Here is a 15,663-nt window from a genome sequence, read left to right on the forward strand (position 1 = left end):
TTGAAAAATCCTTCAAAATGTGTATAAATATTCTTTACCGGAAAAAGTAAGTAAGTAAGTAATTAAAGTCTTTATTTACTGAGGCTATGTATTTGGTTACCCAATCTTCCGTGTGGGCCTCAAAAGCATAATTTACACTATATACATCATTTACATCATGTTTTTACAGTGAAATCTGTGAATTTTTCAATCATTTTATCATAATGTATGAACTATTAGATTCATCAACTTTCGGTACAGTTTAATCTCATAATCTATGAAGATAATCATATTAACAGACAATAACATGTTTTATACATTTCAGATGAGTACAATGCCGGGACTTCCGACACGACCTTGTTTCTATGACATTGACATTGATCCTGACACGGAGGAAATTGTTGGCCTGTCTTAAGAATTTAAACAACAGTTACCATGACAACATAGTAATGGATTGAGAAAAAAATTAATCGACAAACCAGCGTTTAATTTGTTCTTTGACTTTAAATTCAGATATTAAGAGAATTATTGAAAAGCATGGTCACAAATTAAAATTGTTATATGAAAACTTATTTATATAAACATCAGTATTGTGGATAACCTGAACTACATGTAAATTTTATATATGTATCATTTATAAATTTAAGAGATGATTATGTTATTGGATATACAATGTATGTCAATGATGTAAGCGACACTTAAGTAATTTTATGAACATTACAGATATGTTTCCATTGATGTTATGATAATTGCTTGATTTCTATATTGTCATTAATTATTTGCCAGTTTCTTTGTTAAAAGTTATTAGTAACGTTTTGTATGTACAGGTATTTGTATGTATAAATTTGGTGCATTTGTGATACAATACTTTATGTATATATGACATGGTTGTGGAAATTGCCTATATCCATGATATATTTGGAAGAAAAAAAGAAAAATTTAATCATTAATATATTTGTATTATATTTGTGCCATTTATTGATTCATATAATGCCAACATTAGCAGTTATTCTAACCCTTTATTCTATCTAAATATAATAAATGGACTTGTCCAGCTTTCAACCTTGGCAACACTTTTCATATGTTTAGAGAAATTTTCAAAATATGTACTTACTGAAAAGTGAATAGTGCAAACCATGATCAGACAGTGTGGATGTGCCGGCTGGGTATATTCAATTGCCATGTGCAAGCAAAAGGTTCAAAACCCTTTTATGACTGACAGAGTTTATTTAGGACTTTCACAAGCATGGAGTTCCACCAGCCAGCACATCTGTGCATTCTGACTAGATTTTGCTTTTGGGATTTTCAATGTTAGCATTTTTTTGTTAAAATTCCTTAAAATAAAAACAGCATTTTCAAGTTGAAAGCAGACTAAATCCATTTTACAAATTAAGCAATGCAAGGATTTATCTTAAATTTTATATAAGGGTACAACTCAACACTTTTGTTGTAACTAGGTGAATTTTATGCATGATTGCAATAACCTTCTATGTTTATATATAAAAGAAATGAAATAATCTCTAAAACATAATGTATCAATAGTTAGGTAAGGTATATATTTTCTATGTTATTTTTAGCTCGACTATTCGATAAGAATAAGTAGAGCTATTGCAGTCACCCGAGCGTCGGCGTCGGCGTAACCACTTATGTTAAAGTTTTTGTAATAGTTCAAATATTTTCAAAGTCCATAGACATATGGCTTTGAAACTTTGCACACTTGTTCACCATCATGACCCCAACCTGTAGACAGGAGGAGGTAACTCTATCAAGCATTTTGACAGAATTATGCCCTTTTTCGACTTAGAATTTACGTTAAAGTTTTTGTAATAGTTCAAATATTTTCAAAGTCCATTGACATATGGCTTTGAAACTTTGCACACTTGTTCACATCATGACCCCAACCTGTAGACAGGAGGAGGTAACTCTATCAAAGCATTTTGACAGAATTATGCCCCTTTTTCGACTTAGAATTTACGTTAAAGTTTTTGTAATAGTTAAATATTTTCAAAGTCCATTGACATATGGTTTTGAAACTTTGCACACTTGTTCACATCATGACCCCAACCTGTAAACAGGAGGAGGTAACTCTATCAAGCATTTTGACAGAATTATGCCCCTTTTTCGACTTAGAATTTACGTTAAAGTTTTTGTAATAGTTCAAATATTTTCAAAGTCCATTGACATATGGCTTTGAAACTTTGCACACTTGTTCACCATCATGACCCCAACCTGTAAACAGGAGGAGGTAACTCTATCAAGCATTTTGACAGAATTATGCCCCTTTTTCGACTTAGAATTTACGTTAAAGTTTTTGTAATAGTTCAAATATTTTCAAAGTCCATTGACATATGGCTTTGAAACTTTGCACACTTGTTCAACATCATGACCCCAACCTGTAAACAGGAGGAGGTAACTCTATCAAGCATTTTGACAGAATTATGCCCCTTTTTCGACTTAGAATTTACGTTAAAGTTTTTGTAATAGTTCAAATATTTTCAAAGTCCATTGACATATGGCTTTGAAACTTTGCACACTTGTTCACCATCATGACCCCAACCTGTAAACAGGAGGAGGTAACTCTATCAAGCAGTTTTTTTACTATCAAGCACTAAGAAAAGTCGAGCGTTGCTGTCCTACCGACAGCTCTTGTTAGAACTTCCACAAAAGCTGTGCAAACAATATAGAACATGTCGTTTTTCATCGTTTTTAATTTTTATTGGAAAAAAAAAGTAGAAATATTTATCATAATATTTGGTAGATATATAAACAGGGTAGACAAATCTTAACATTGTTCTTGTTAGTGTATATCTCGGCAGAGTTACTGCCCTTCTATAGATGTCAGTTCTTTGTACTAAAATTTTTATCTGTAGATTGTAAACTATGCATTTATAATTTACTTTACCCTTGATACTCAGGAAAATATAGTAAACTAGTAAAAATCATTCATAGAGCTTCTGATGCTTATATCAAAAATGATTTATTAATTAATCAAATCAGTATTTTATAGAAAAATGTCAAAAATCTTACATTATTTCTGATTATTTCTAATTTGCCAATTTTGTATGATTTTGTATTAATTCGTATTGTATTTTGGAGCATATTTTTGAATAATAAAAAGAGTATATGTATCTATATTTGGTTGCTTTGATTTTCAAGTAATGTAATTGATATCACCAATATTAATGGATGACCAATATCCTGACAAAGTAAAGATTTATCTTTTCCTGTTCCTTTATTTCCTTTTCATGTTTTTTTCAAAATCTTAAGAAGCCATTTGTAGGGGTGTCCTAGGCTGAGTAGTTAACGTTGTTGACTTCAAACCACTTGACCCTCACCACAGTGGGGTTGAATCCTGCCAAGGACTTTAGATTTTTTTTCATGTGAGGAAGCTTTCGGGATAGCTTGCGGAACGCTGGTGGTTCTACTCATGTACCCACTGGTGCCTGAACTAATGCACAGAGGAGCACCTGAGGTCTTCCGCCACCAGTAAAGCTGGTTTGTAAGACGTTAAACCACACAAACAAAATTTTAATATTATTCAAATTTATGTTTTTAAACATTTTGATGTTTTTTTTTTTTTTCCTAAGATTAAAATGTTTATACCAAAAAGTAGATTAAAATGTTTATACCAAAAAGTCAAAAGACTAAACTAGTCTCTCAAGTTTCACCTAAGTGTCACCAGTTTATCAGAGTAACAAATTTATAATCAGAAATAATTAGTTAAAAAATACATTATATAAATGGCTGTTTCATATTGATTTTGTTTATGTTATGGTTCTGCAACATGCATTGTTTCTGCTCAAAATCTGTGTAACTATCTAATAAAAGCTGTTTGTTGGATTAACTCCAGAAATTATTTTTCAGCCATTATACCTTTTGTAAAAATATCAAAAATTATGTTAGAAGGAAATGTCCAAATAATTTTAGACAGATGTGTAGTAAAGCAAACAAAATTTAATACAAAATTATTATTATTATGTTTCAATTATATTGATTAATAATTGATTATCCTTCTATAGAAAATCATTCTAATAACTGTAACTGCCTCTTTAATTGATTAACAATACAATACAGAAAACTGATAATTGATAAATTGGTAAGAGGATCACACCTGTGCCAGGTATTGATTGGGTAGGTACTTCACAACCATCTGCTGCCCAGATTTTCCCAATAACAGGTAGTCTAACTTAAGACATTATTTCTAGAATGGCCTATGCATCTATTGGACAAATTGAAATACTGGGATGTCCATAACAGAAAATTGATTTTGTTCATAATCTGCTTCGGTATTTGATATACATAACAAAATAGGTTTATATAATAGTGTGTGTTGTTTCTATTTATAATGTGTTGTTAATTTTGTATTTATGTAAATGGATTAATTAGGAAAGGTGTGGAAATGAAGAAATATCAAGAAATGTGGTGAAAAGATTCTCATTTTTGCTGTGGATAAGATATTTAATACCAAATAAGTTGATATAAAGTTATGACTCAGTTCAGTATGACAGAGAAAATACCTGGTTGGGACTTTGGGCTTACGTCACCCACTCACAGGAAGCAAGAAAACGAGCAGCGGTGTACAGGATGTTGTTTTTGTTGGAATAGAAAAGTACTTTACAAAAATTCAAAATTTTACCAACTATCTACTTGTTTATATGTGTTGACTTTATTTTTATCATCTGTTAATTGTCAAAATGTTAATCAGAATATACGTCCATTCCCACCATTGTTTAACGCAGCTCAATATCGGCCAGTTTTAACCGAACCGTCCCAAGGCACGTGCGGTGTTCAAGAACGGTCCGCCTATTGTAAAAGTTCAATCTTTCCGATCTCAAAGGATGTATGTAACCAAGATTTTTGTGTCCAGCAATGTTCAACGAGGACAGAAAAACCAAGTTTTTATAATTTACTTGTGCAAACAACGGGTTTTAGTAATTGTGTGTTTCTCGATACGATCAATGTCCGTCCAGGAAGTGAGTTATTTTCAGCTTCTACGTCGTTCATCAGCAGCGGCCCAACATGTTTCGTGACACCGTCAGTTCTCCCTGACCTAACAACAACTACAGAGTTTACTATATCAGTATGGATCTGGCAGAAAAAAGACAACTTTGGGTAAATATTAAAAATAAGTTACTTAATATAAGTTTATGCAGTGCAAGCAAATTAAAGAGTTCAGATCTGTCAATGTTATTGCCTGTAATTTATTTTCTGTGACAGATGCTGCTCTTATATTGTATAAACAATGATCCATTAAAACCAGACAATGTATGTGCCACACATACAGTTAGATATGCTAATTGTAATGTAATGCTCCAAAACAATATAAAATTGGAAGATTGCTAATCATAGATACAAAAATATTTGATGACTGTAATGTTATTACATGTATATGGGAGATGTATAAAGATTGCAAATTTGATAGTGTCAAAAAATATTTCTTATAAACATGAAGTTCATAATTGCAATTTGAATTATTTGTGTGTGTTTTTCTCCTTGTTTCTGGCTCAGTATGCTCAAACATGAAATAAAAGTTTATCTCTTAACTGCTTTTAAAGTAACTTTTGATCAATTTACATTAAAATTTTTAGAAAGATAATTTTTTGAAAATTTCCATTCTTGAGATGTAATTTTCGTATTGAAATTATTTAACATTTTATTCCTAAAACAAGCATTATTCTTTTTTTAACGCAACATTTGATAAGTAATAAAACATGATTTATCATGTGTAGAAGCCAGTCTTATTTTACTGAGCAAAATTTAATCCAAATCAAAGTAATTGACCTATACAAGTGATCTTCCAGTTGTTTGTAAGTACCGGTACATCTCTTGAAGCCTTCAGGATGATTCAGAAGATTTTATAAACTCTGTAAATTGCTTTCATTATTAAATTATAAACCAACCAACCAAGCACCTCTCATCCAAATTTTAAAGGCCCATGAAGCTTCAAAGAATGTGATTATTTTTTCTCAAAAGCAAAATTTTTGATAATCTCTCATAAACATTATCTATTGGCCATATAGCACTGAACTATCTTTTGCTGTTTGGCCTATTTGATACAGCAGTGAATTGATGACAAAAGACCACATTTTTGCACATACATTTTGCACTTCTAACTTTACAATTACTTTTTCATCAAAATAATTCTGTTCAACATTATGTTGGTATGGTTTTCTTTAAAATTGTTTTAAAGAGAATGTTGATACTGAATTATTTACCTCAGCCAATGTATTGGTGTAGATCCAGGCCACTGTTTCTGGTATTAAGGCCTTATTCTAAACTAGGATTATTCTAAAATAATTACTTACGTGAAAGTTTAGAATTTTGGAAAAAAAACTTGCTTTAATCACATTTTGAAATTGAAAAAGGGAGAAAATAATATAGAAACATTGCTATCATTCAAACTGTACCAAATTCAAAGATTGACAAATCCATAGGTAAAAGGTTAAGGAATATAGTAAACTCAAGAAATACTAATTATGTGAAACTTCACTATCTAGTTGAAGCAGTTACTCACTGGTAAAATCTGCATGAATTTCAGACCAAGAATTGTCGGCTTGAACCCTGCTAAGGTCACAATCCTGTTTCCTAATGTCACAGGGTAAAAAAAAATTGCAGCCTCATTGGGATCCAAGCCCAGGACCCTTTGATTTTTAACTGACTGAGCTATCAGGCCCCTTACACATAGTTAAATAGAGATCAGTTCTAAACCATAACACTAATACAGTGCCAGTCTGTGTTAATTTCAGGAAGTAGACTAAATGTTAAGAAAAATAAGTTGTAGTTTATATAAAATACATGTTTCACAACTGAGCTACATAAAAATTATTGGATATGATTTATTTATCAGCTATAATATGTTCAAATTTAAAAAAAGCAAGTCTTAAAATGTTTTAGTATTTTCTGTGGCTCTGACTTTAAACTGGCTCCCCTGTTATTTGCCAAATTGTTACAAAATTTCTCAAAAACGAGTTTTTACTAGGCAAAATAAAGGTAATCATAATTAACTTTTACCTTTAACAGACTGGACTTGTCTGACTCAAATTTGGAAACTGTTTGTTTTAAATTGAACAGAGGTCACAATGATTATTTTAAAGTTTGTCGGTCACCATTATGGAGCCTGGTCAGACTGCACGGACTTGTACATGTAGGTTGGCCTGGATCCATATTTGTGACAAACTGGGTTGCCATTTTGGCTCTTTTAGACTAGTAGCCTTGATCCATACTTGTAACAAAGGCTTTTACTCACTGTCTTGGCTCGATCATTAGGGAAATTTCTTAAAATTCAAGACATTATCAACCTTACATTGATGAATCATCTATAGTTTCATAACAGAATACTTTGTTTATTGTGACCGAAATTGTGCGTGTATATTTCGGTCAATATTTCAGAATCAGGGTAGTTTTAATCAATATTAAGACACTGACTGTATGAATATTTTATAAGATGTATCAACATAAGATGGTTGCCATCAAATGTAATTAACTCTAAAGCATTAATTTACTCAGGTACAGGTATTTATATATAGAGAAAAAAACAACAACAAACAATCACATTTTGACCTGTTGATTCATAGTTTATAAAAAGTGAATGTCAAGAAATACTAAATCAACCCTTATGGGTTTTTTGTACTTTTAGCCATGGTAATAATAAAATATTTGATGTAGATATTTTTATTACTGGTGTATATCAATCATGGTCTTCAAAAATCTACAAAAAAGTGTTAATTTCCTACTATTTCTATAAATTAATATGTGTCTTATAATGAAATATGAGTTAAAAGAAAACATTCTTCTACATGTAAATGGGCCCTACCATTCTTTTAGCCTAAAGTTGTCTTATAAGTGTTCTTTTTTGTATGTCAGCTTTTAGTTACATTAATGATGACCTTCAAAAAATCCACAAAAAGAAGTATTTTCCTACTTCTCCTGTATTGTGTTTCAAATTTTAGCATCAAAAACGTTTTTTTTTCTTGAGCCCTACAATTCATTTAACCAATGTTATTTCATAATTGTTATTTTTTTGTAAGAAAGACACAACATAACTTGTTTAAGTTGATTATATATCTAGTGCTATTACCAAGTTTTTAATAACATTTAACCGTCTTCATATATTACTTTCAGTACTTTGATACAAAAGGTATCTAGAACTACAGGGGAGATAATATTTGAGTTGAATGCCTGGGAGTCACACCTCAACTTTGTATATAAGAGTGATATAGGACTGTTAACAGTGACTTTCCCTGACAAGATTCCACCAGAGACATGGACATATATAGCTATCCAGGTATATTAATACATTTACAGAAAATAATGTCAACTTAATAAAACTAGCAGTATGCTTGATATAATAATGCCAATTTTAGAAATTCTCTGAAAATCGAATTGAATAAGTCAAAATATATTGACGTGCCAAGCTAGATTCTGAGATATCTTCTTTCTGGGTCAGAATTTTGTTCCTAGAGGCGAGATATTGCCCCAACACAAAATAGCACAATATCTCATCGTGCAGTACAATTATTTGGACTATGAATTAAATATGAAATATAAATTGATCAGATGTTTGATAATAGTATAGTATATGGGAGGTTATTGGTTCTTACTTGGTTCTTTTTATATTTTGATGTTATAGTCGGGACTATTTTATGTTACTGCTTCAGTTAGAGTATTGTGTACTCTTTACAAAAGGTCTGTATTTCAAATTTTACAACACCAATTTTCTGTATATGGAAGAGTTTTTACATAAAACTACCAAAACTTTGTAACTGTTGCATATAATTTCATGAAAAAGTACAAATAGCAAATCTTTATAATATTATAGACCATAGATTAACTACATAGAAATAGCAGTTTTCTGGTGCTTGAGGATGAATTTCTTATGGAAACACAAATTTTGTGACTGAATTAATTAAAAAAAACACCAAAAAAAACATGAATTCAGTATCTTATAACTTATATAAAATTATAACATTGAAAATTTTTTTCTACAGGTGTATGACAAAAGTTTGAGCTTCTTCATCAACGGTGTAGGGCCAGGCTTCTCAGCAGCGCACACAGTAACTCTGGTCAGTCGGGTCCAAGATGATTTGGATGCATGGATTAGAGTGGGGCTTACACTTAGTGGTATGAATCACTTCTATTATTCTTATAGTGAAAAAAATACATAAATTATTAAATAAAGTCTAAGAAAGGAAAAAAATATTTTTTCTTTAGAAATTTTGAAAATGATGAGTTACTTATATGCCAATCTGGTTAAGCCATTTCCTTTCCAAGATGTACCTATTGATAATAGCTAGATTTTTAAAGAAAAAGAACTAACATATTTGATACTATGAGAAAATAATTTGAATTAACTATTGACAGAATATCACTTATATCATCACTTATATCATAATGCCAGAAATGTAAAAAAAAAATGCTGTTGTGTAGGAATGTGATAGTTCCTCATGTAGGTCCCATTTTTAGAATACATGATAAAAAGAATGAATTCAGATATCCGAGAAAATACAGATTATAATATGAATGGTTTGGGTTATATTGTTATATTACAAACAATTGTTTATATATACGGCCATATAACCTGTCGATAATCTTTATAACAAATTTATAATACAACAAACTTACGTTTCTTGAGAAAATGAATTTAAGAAATTAATTCATAAATTGACAGCAACTATATATATAATTTTTCATAAACACTATGATTACCAATGAAAAACAACATTACAAAGGAAAGTCATACAGTTGTTATATATTGGTTTAAACAATATTTTATTTCAGCAAATATATATATATATATTTACACACAATATATTACAATAAAATGCAAAAAGGATTGAGTAGAAAGCTAGAAGTTGTTATATATTATGAGGTGTGATATCGTTGTTGTGATTATTTTTGTGCCTGTTTGTCCCTGAAACAAAGCATGGTGTTGTCTGAGGTCTTCCACCACCAGTAACACTTGAAAGTTGTCATTTGATGTCGACATTATAAATCCAAACAAAATTGATATTTTGTTTTTCAGGCACTTACCAGTTTCTCGGACGTTTACAAGATTTCCGATTCTATCCTGCAACATTAACTAATCGTGAGATAGAGCAGGATTTCTCTGGAGTATTTCCAACATTACGTATACAAACACAATGTAGATGTCCAGCCTCTCATCCTAGAGTCAAACCACTCCAGGTAACAATATAATTTATGCTTTTCTGTAATTAATTTATACTGTACTTTCTATATGTGACTTCTTAAACTAATAATGAATTCACAAATAAGTGGCCGCATGTGGTTAATGCGTCAAACTATTAATCTAAGGATTGCTGACCGCATGGGTTCAAACCCTGTCGGGGGCAAGGCCGTTGTTTCCTTGAGCAAGAATCTTTACATTCATTGCTTAGTACTGTTTGGTTCCAGGAACAGATTCAAATTGTTTCAATAAGCTTATAACTTCAAACACAATCAAACTAAAATAAATTTGTACAAACTAATTCACAAATTATGCGGAGCCCAGCCAACAATTAATAACCAGTAAAAAAGTTTACAACATATTTTGCTTAAGATAATAAAAGACTTTCTTAGCATTTGTATTCTTTAGGTTCATTACTGTATAAAGAATGGAGAACCAGACAACACCAATGATCACATGCTACGTTTGTCTTGGGCCCATCCCCTGAATATGTAACGACGGGATGCTAAAGTATAGGGTATTGATTTTTATGAAACCCAAATGAAACCCGTGGTGGGCCTTGGGGGATGAATTTCAGCAAGTATCCCCATTTTACTTATAAGCCAATATTTTCTTATCCTAATTAAAGCCTTAAAGAACCAGACCAGTCTGTAAATCACTTTAGTCTGACGAGATACTATACTATATGCTGTACTACACATTTTCATATTGATATTCTGAATTTTGAAAATAGACAGTTATAAAAACTGTAGGATAAAGTAGGATAAATTTTCTATACAATTGGAAAATACTTTTCGACATTTTGAATACTTATTATAGCCAGAGATAACTTTATAAGGAAAAAAGACCTGTCTTGAGCTTGTGGTTTTCATTCACTGATTTTAACATTGTATGTTTCAGGTGTTTTATGTAGTCCTGTTATTCTACAGTCCATTACCTAAGGCAGTTGAGGTGCAACGCAAGACTGAAGATTCCAGTGAACAATGGGAGACCTGGCAACAGTTTGCCAGTAGTTGTCAGGACTATTTTAATGCTGTCGACAATGGACCACTACCAACAGCTACATCAACAAACTGTCTGAAAATTATTCAAGAGTATGTATGGGTGATACAGTCAAATAACAAATTCTTTTCAACTAAATAGCATGTGAACTAGAGGTGTAACGATTCATCGATGCATCGCCTTGTCCTCGATTTATGCATCGTAATGAAATTACAAATTCCAATATATTGCGATGCAATACATATTTCACCTCCCGATGTATCGATATAGCGGGAAGTATTGCAATACACTAACAATATTTTCCAGGAATATAAGGACAAACGTATTTTTTGAAAGACTGAAAAAAGAAAAATTAGCTCGAATAAAAACAATGAACAAGCACGACTATTATCATATCATCGTTGTCATCTTGTTTCCCTATGTCCGCAATCGTTTAACGGTAACTAACCAAGTTTTATCAATTCCATATAAATGGGCTGGTGTTCTTTGAACTTGTTTATAATAAAAAAATAATAAGAGATCTATGCGTTTTCAAGAAAAACAACCTACAAACATTAATTTGTAATTTAAAATAGTGATGATGACAACATTCCCACGTATTTATACTTTCATTTCCGTTGACATCATTTTCCCGTAAAAAAACCCAAAACAAACAAACAGAAAACATGTAGACTGCAAAATATTTAGAAGGAGAAACTATAGTTAATCCTCCCTGGTCATATAATTCACGAGTTTTGGGAATATTGTAGTTTTTGGGGGACCAACAGACAGTGTTGTATAATGTGGAAGACCGGACGTGGAGTGTTTGCAAAATTTGCAAACTCAAAATAAAATACTCTGGGGTCGAGCACAAATCTTTCGAGAAAAATGAGAGTGTAACTGATAAACTGTTATTTTCACAGTTGTTGAGCTAATTGTAAATCACTTGTTACTATTTTTTCACAAGAAAAATCTTTAGTGTTGTACTGTAAGACTACAATTGTTAAACTGCCATAATTACAGTAGAGGACTTTATTGTTAGAATAGTAGATATTAATTTGCTGTTATGGTATAATTAACAATACCTTTAATCCTTAAGTAATCAGAAAAGTAAATTGTTGAAAGATCAAAATCGGAAACCAAGTTATAACAACAAGTTAAAGAGTTTATTTTTTTGTTATTGTAATAGTTTTATATTATATTCGTAATTATGCTGTAAACAAATGGCAAAATTTTATGTACTAAGTCTGAAAGTCAGTATCGTGATACGTATCGCATCGCAACATAAGAATCACAATATGCATCGCATTTCTTCAAAGTATGCAATACATATTGTGAATCGCATCGTTTTGAAAAACAAGTATCATGATATGTATCGTGACAGAAAAAAATGGCAATGCACAGCCCTAATGTGAACCAATGTAAGTTCAAGCTAAAAGAGTAATACATTTCAACTTCAGGACAGGGTCACAGTATTTTATTAGTTTCATTCATTTTTTTTCAATACAGGACCAGCATGTAACATGTGTTTAATTCTTAGCCTGGTGGTGATTACTGAATCTATCCATATGTGACCAGTGAAGACCAAGATCAACTGGCACATCCATGTCATCTGATCATGGTCTGTGCTACTCACTCAGTACTTATTTTGAAAGTTTCACTAAAAAGGATGAATGGTTTTGTGTGAATTTGAAAGATTTAAGATATAAAGGGTGGTAGGGATGAAATAAAATTATTTTGGCTTCATTTCAGCAGTTTGTCATTGATATCCTAAACCTTTGCAGTTCAAACAAGATGATAACTGACTATGTCATCTGTATTTAGCCAGGCCTACCTGCACATCCATGCCATCTAACCTGACTCTATCCTGTTCCCATTCTAAATACATTGTACATGTATCTTGAATGGAAAATTTAAAAGTATGTTCTGACTGAATAGGGAACAGTGCATACCATAATGGAAGGGCACAGTTGTTTTGGCTGATCTTGGTTAATAGGTTAATTTGTCACACAAGCACAGGCTATGGGTTAAAAGTAAAGGTAAAACTTAAAAAATGATGAAGCCAAATTTCACTGGCAACTAAATGTAAAAGTATTGATTGCAAATAGTACTACGTGGCATATTTAAGAATGAAACTGCATGCTTAGGATGACATTTTTTGGCTGTTATGAATGAAGTTTTGTATGCTGTTGTTAGAAAATAGTTACAGTGTAATGCCATAAATTTCCATGGAAAATTGTTTTATTCAAGTAAAGAATTTAGTGTAAAGAAAGTATGATGGAATGTTGTAGAATGTGCGAGGAAAAATACCTGACATATGTTTGCAGTTCAGACACTCGGGGACCCACCCATGTGCAGCAACTCGGCAAGCCTTGTAACCGCCTATTTGGGGGCTCCCCTCTGGACAGATATTCCATTCTGAACCTGCATCATATGACAGATATTATTAATTACAAACCTTCATTATTTTTTTTTCAGTGAACCAGAGTATTCAAAAGGAAATATAACATTTAACATACTGGATCCTGAGCCAGTACCTCGACCTGGTTACAATGATTTCTACAACACACCGGAATTATTCGGTTTTGTAAAGGCCAATAAGGTTCGGGTTCGCCTACAAGATCACTTCTTTGTAACAAATGAAAGACACAGATACTATGGACTATATGAATACAGTGTCATTGCAAGGTACATGTACATAAAATCATTTTGGTCCTTTTTAAATGGTAAAAGTCTGATACTTAAGAGCCTCCCTCTTTCTGTTCAAGAGACATTTTGGGTAAAATTTCATAGGTAATTGAAGGGATTTTATAAATTTATATATTAAGCTGGATAATGGCAAAGGCTGTAAGTTTAAAAATACTCTTAAATCTGTTTCCTGGACTAACCAGTACCAGTTTCGTAGTCATGAGGAAGTATTGATTCCATAAGACTTTTAGTGTGAAGAAACATGCTTGTCCTCCAAGTAGAGCTCAAACTCGTGATGCTTTAATTGAGAGGCACTTTAACCAATAAGCCATCTTCTTTAGACTTAAAAAAGACAGCAAAACAGATTGTCTTAAGTTTATCATTGAACATAAGAAATAGTTAAATCTAATCAAACAGTAAAAAAGTGTGTTGTTGATTAATTATTAAACAGAAAAATTGTGTACTAAAAATGTTTGATAATTTATTTGACTGCATTCACATATTGCAACAATCATGGTCAGAAGATTTGAATTTTGAACTTCTGTACATAAGAATGTTAAATGTTTATGGCAATTTTAATAGAAACAGGCATCTTAAAATAAGCAAAAGACAAATAATATTTGTAATTATTCAAACTGTCAAAAGTCAGTACTGCTTTTAATAATTTCAGGTGTGAATGCCATGGTCATGCAGCAACCTGTAACCATGCCAACCTACCATATGAATGTGACTGCTTACCTGAGAGTCATACACAGGGGAGACAGGTAAGTAAAGTATAAGTTATAAGAAGTTGTTCTCTTTAGCAGTAAGTTAGTATGTTACTGCCTTATGATTTCTAAGTATTGGTGATGATGATGTTACTAACTTCACTAAGGGCAATTTGCATTGTAGGCTGTTCTGGCTAATGTGTGTAATTCAGCAATCATCCATATCCAAAATGAACAGAAATCCTTTAAACAAATTTTGCTTCGAAAAGATTAATAAGGAGTTTGAGTATGTTTATGTGAGTTGTGAATTCATTTTTAGCTCGACTTTTCTATGAAAAGGGGAGCTATCCTACTCGCCCCGGCGTCGGCGTCGGCGTTAGCGTTGGCGTCACACCTTGGTTAAGTTTTTCGTACCACCCCACTTTATTTCAGAAGTATTACAAGTATGGCTTTGAAACTTACCATACTTGTTCACCATCATAACCTCCATCTACAGACAAGAGTACATAAACTCTGTCAAGGTTTTTGACAGAATTATGGCCCTTTTTTTGACTTAGAAAGTGTATTGAGCTTGGTTAAGTTTTTTTGTACCACCTCACTTTATTTCAAAACCATTGGAGGTATTGCTTTGAAACTGACCATACTTGTTTACCATCACGACCTTCATCAACAGACAAGAGGACATAACTCTGTCAAAGGTTTTTGACAGAATTATGCCCCTTTTTGACTTAGAAAATACATTGAATATGGGTAAAATCCACTTATTGCCTTAACCCTTTGAGATATTGCTTTGAAACTTTTAATGCTATTTCACATCATTACCCCCATCTGTACGCAAGAGAAGGTAACTCTGTCAGGGATTTGTTTTAAAAATTAAGGCCTTTTATCGACTTAGAATCTTGGTTAAGTTTTTTGTACCAGTCAACTTTTTGACTGAACTGGTTGAGATATTAAATTGAAAGTTGGAATACTTGTTTACCATCATGGTCCCAAACATGGGCAGGAGAAGGTAATTCTGTTAAGGATTTTATTTGAATTATGGCCCTTTTTGACTTAGAAACTCAGTTAAAATTTTCATTCTTGTCCACTTGTTGACCTAACCATTTGAGATATTACTTTGGAAGT

The 15,663-nt window shown here is 31.9% G+C and overlaps 2 protein-coding genes across 3 annotated transcripts in view; both read left to right on the plus strand.

Annotated features, from left to right (window-relative positions):
- The window catches only part of LOC132733858 (C-1-tetrahydrofolate synthase, cytoplasmic-like), a 43,418-nt gene extending 41,674 nt beyond the window's left edge, over nucleotides 1–1,744 (plus strand). The window contains exon 24 of one of the 2 annotated variants that reach the window (XM_060720578.1): nucleotides 305–1,744. In XM_060720578.1, coding sequence (XP_060576561.1) covers nucleotides 305–394 — 90 coding nt within the window. In that variant the 3' untranslated portion in view covers nucleotides 395–1,744. The remainder of the gene's footprint in view (nucleotides 1–304) is intronic. The other variant, XM_060720579.1, reaches the window with a different exon arrangement.
- A 2,549-nt stretch (nucleotides 1,745–4,293) lies between these two features.
- LOC132733845 (usherin-like) overlaps nucleotides 4,294–15,663 on the plus strand; it is an 80,769-nt gene continuing 69,399 nt past the window's right edge. Inside the window, exons 1-7 of the mRNA XM_060720564.1 lie at nucleotides 4,294–5,091; nucleotides 8,101–8,263; nucleotides 8,967–9,099; nucleotides 10,001–10,161; nucleotides 11,063–11,256; nucleotides 13,622–13,831; nucleotides 14,502–14,595. Coding sequence (XP_060576547.1) covers nucleotides 4,466–5,091; nucleotides 8,101–8,263; nucleotides 8,967–9,099; nucleotides 10,001–10,161; nucleotides 11,063–11,256; nucleotides 13,622–13,831; nucleotides 14,502–14,595 — 1,581 coding nt within the window. The 5' untranslated portion in view covers nucleotides 4,294–4,465. The remainder of the gene's footprint in view (nucleotides 5,092–8,100; nucleotides 8,264–8,966; nucleotides 9,100–10,000; nucleotides 10,162–11,062; nucleotides 11,257–13,621; nucleotides 13,832–14,501; nucleotides 14,596–15,663) is intronic.

The sequence above is a fragment of the Ruditapes philippinarum genome, unplaced genomic scaffold (genome assembly GCF_026571515.1).
Source record: "Ruditapes philippinarum isolate M1 unplaced genomic scaffold, ASM2657151v2 ctg1319_1_1_1_1, whole genome shotgun sequence".
NCBI classification, from domain to species: domain Eukaryota; kingdom Metazoa; phylum Mollusca; class Bivalvia; order Venerida; family Veneridae; genus Ruditapes; species Ruditapes philippinarum.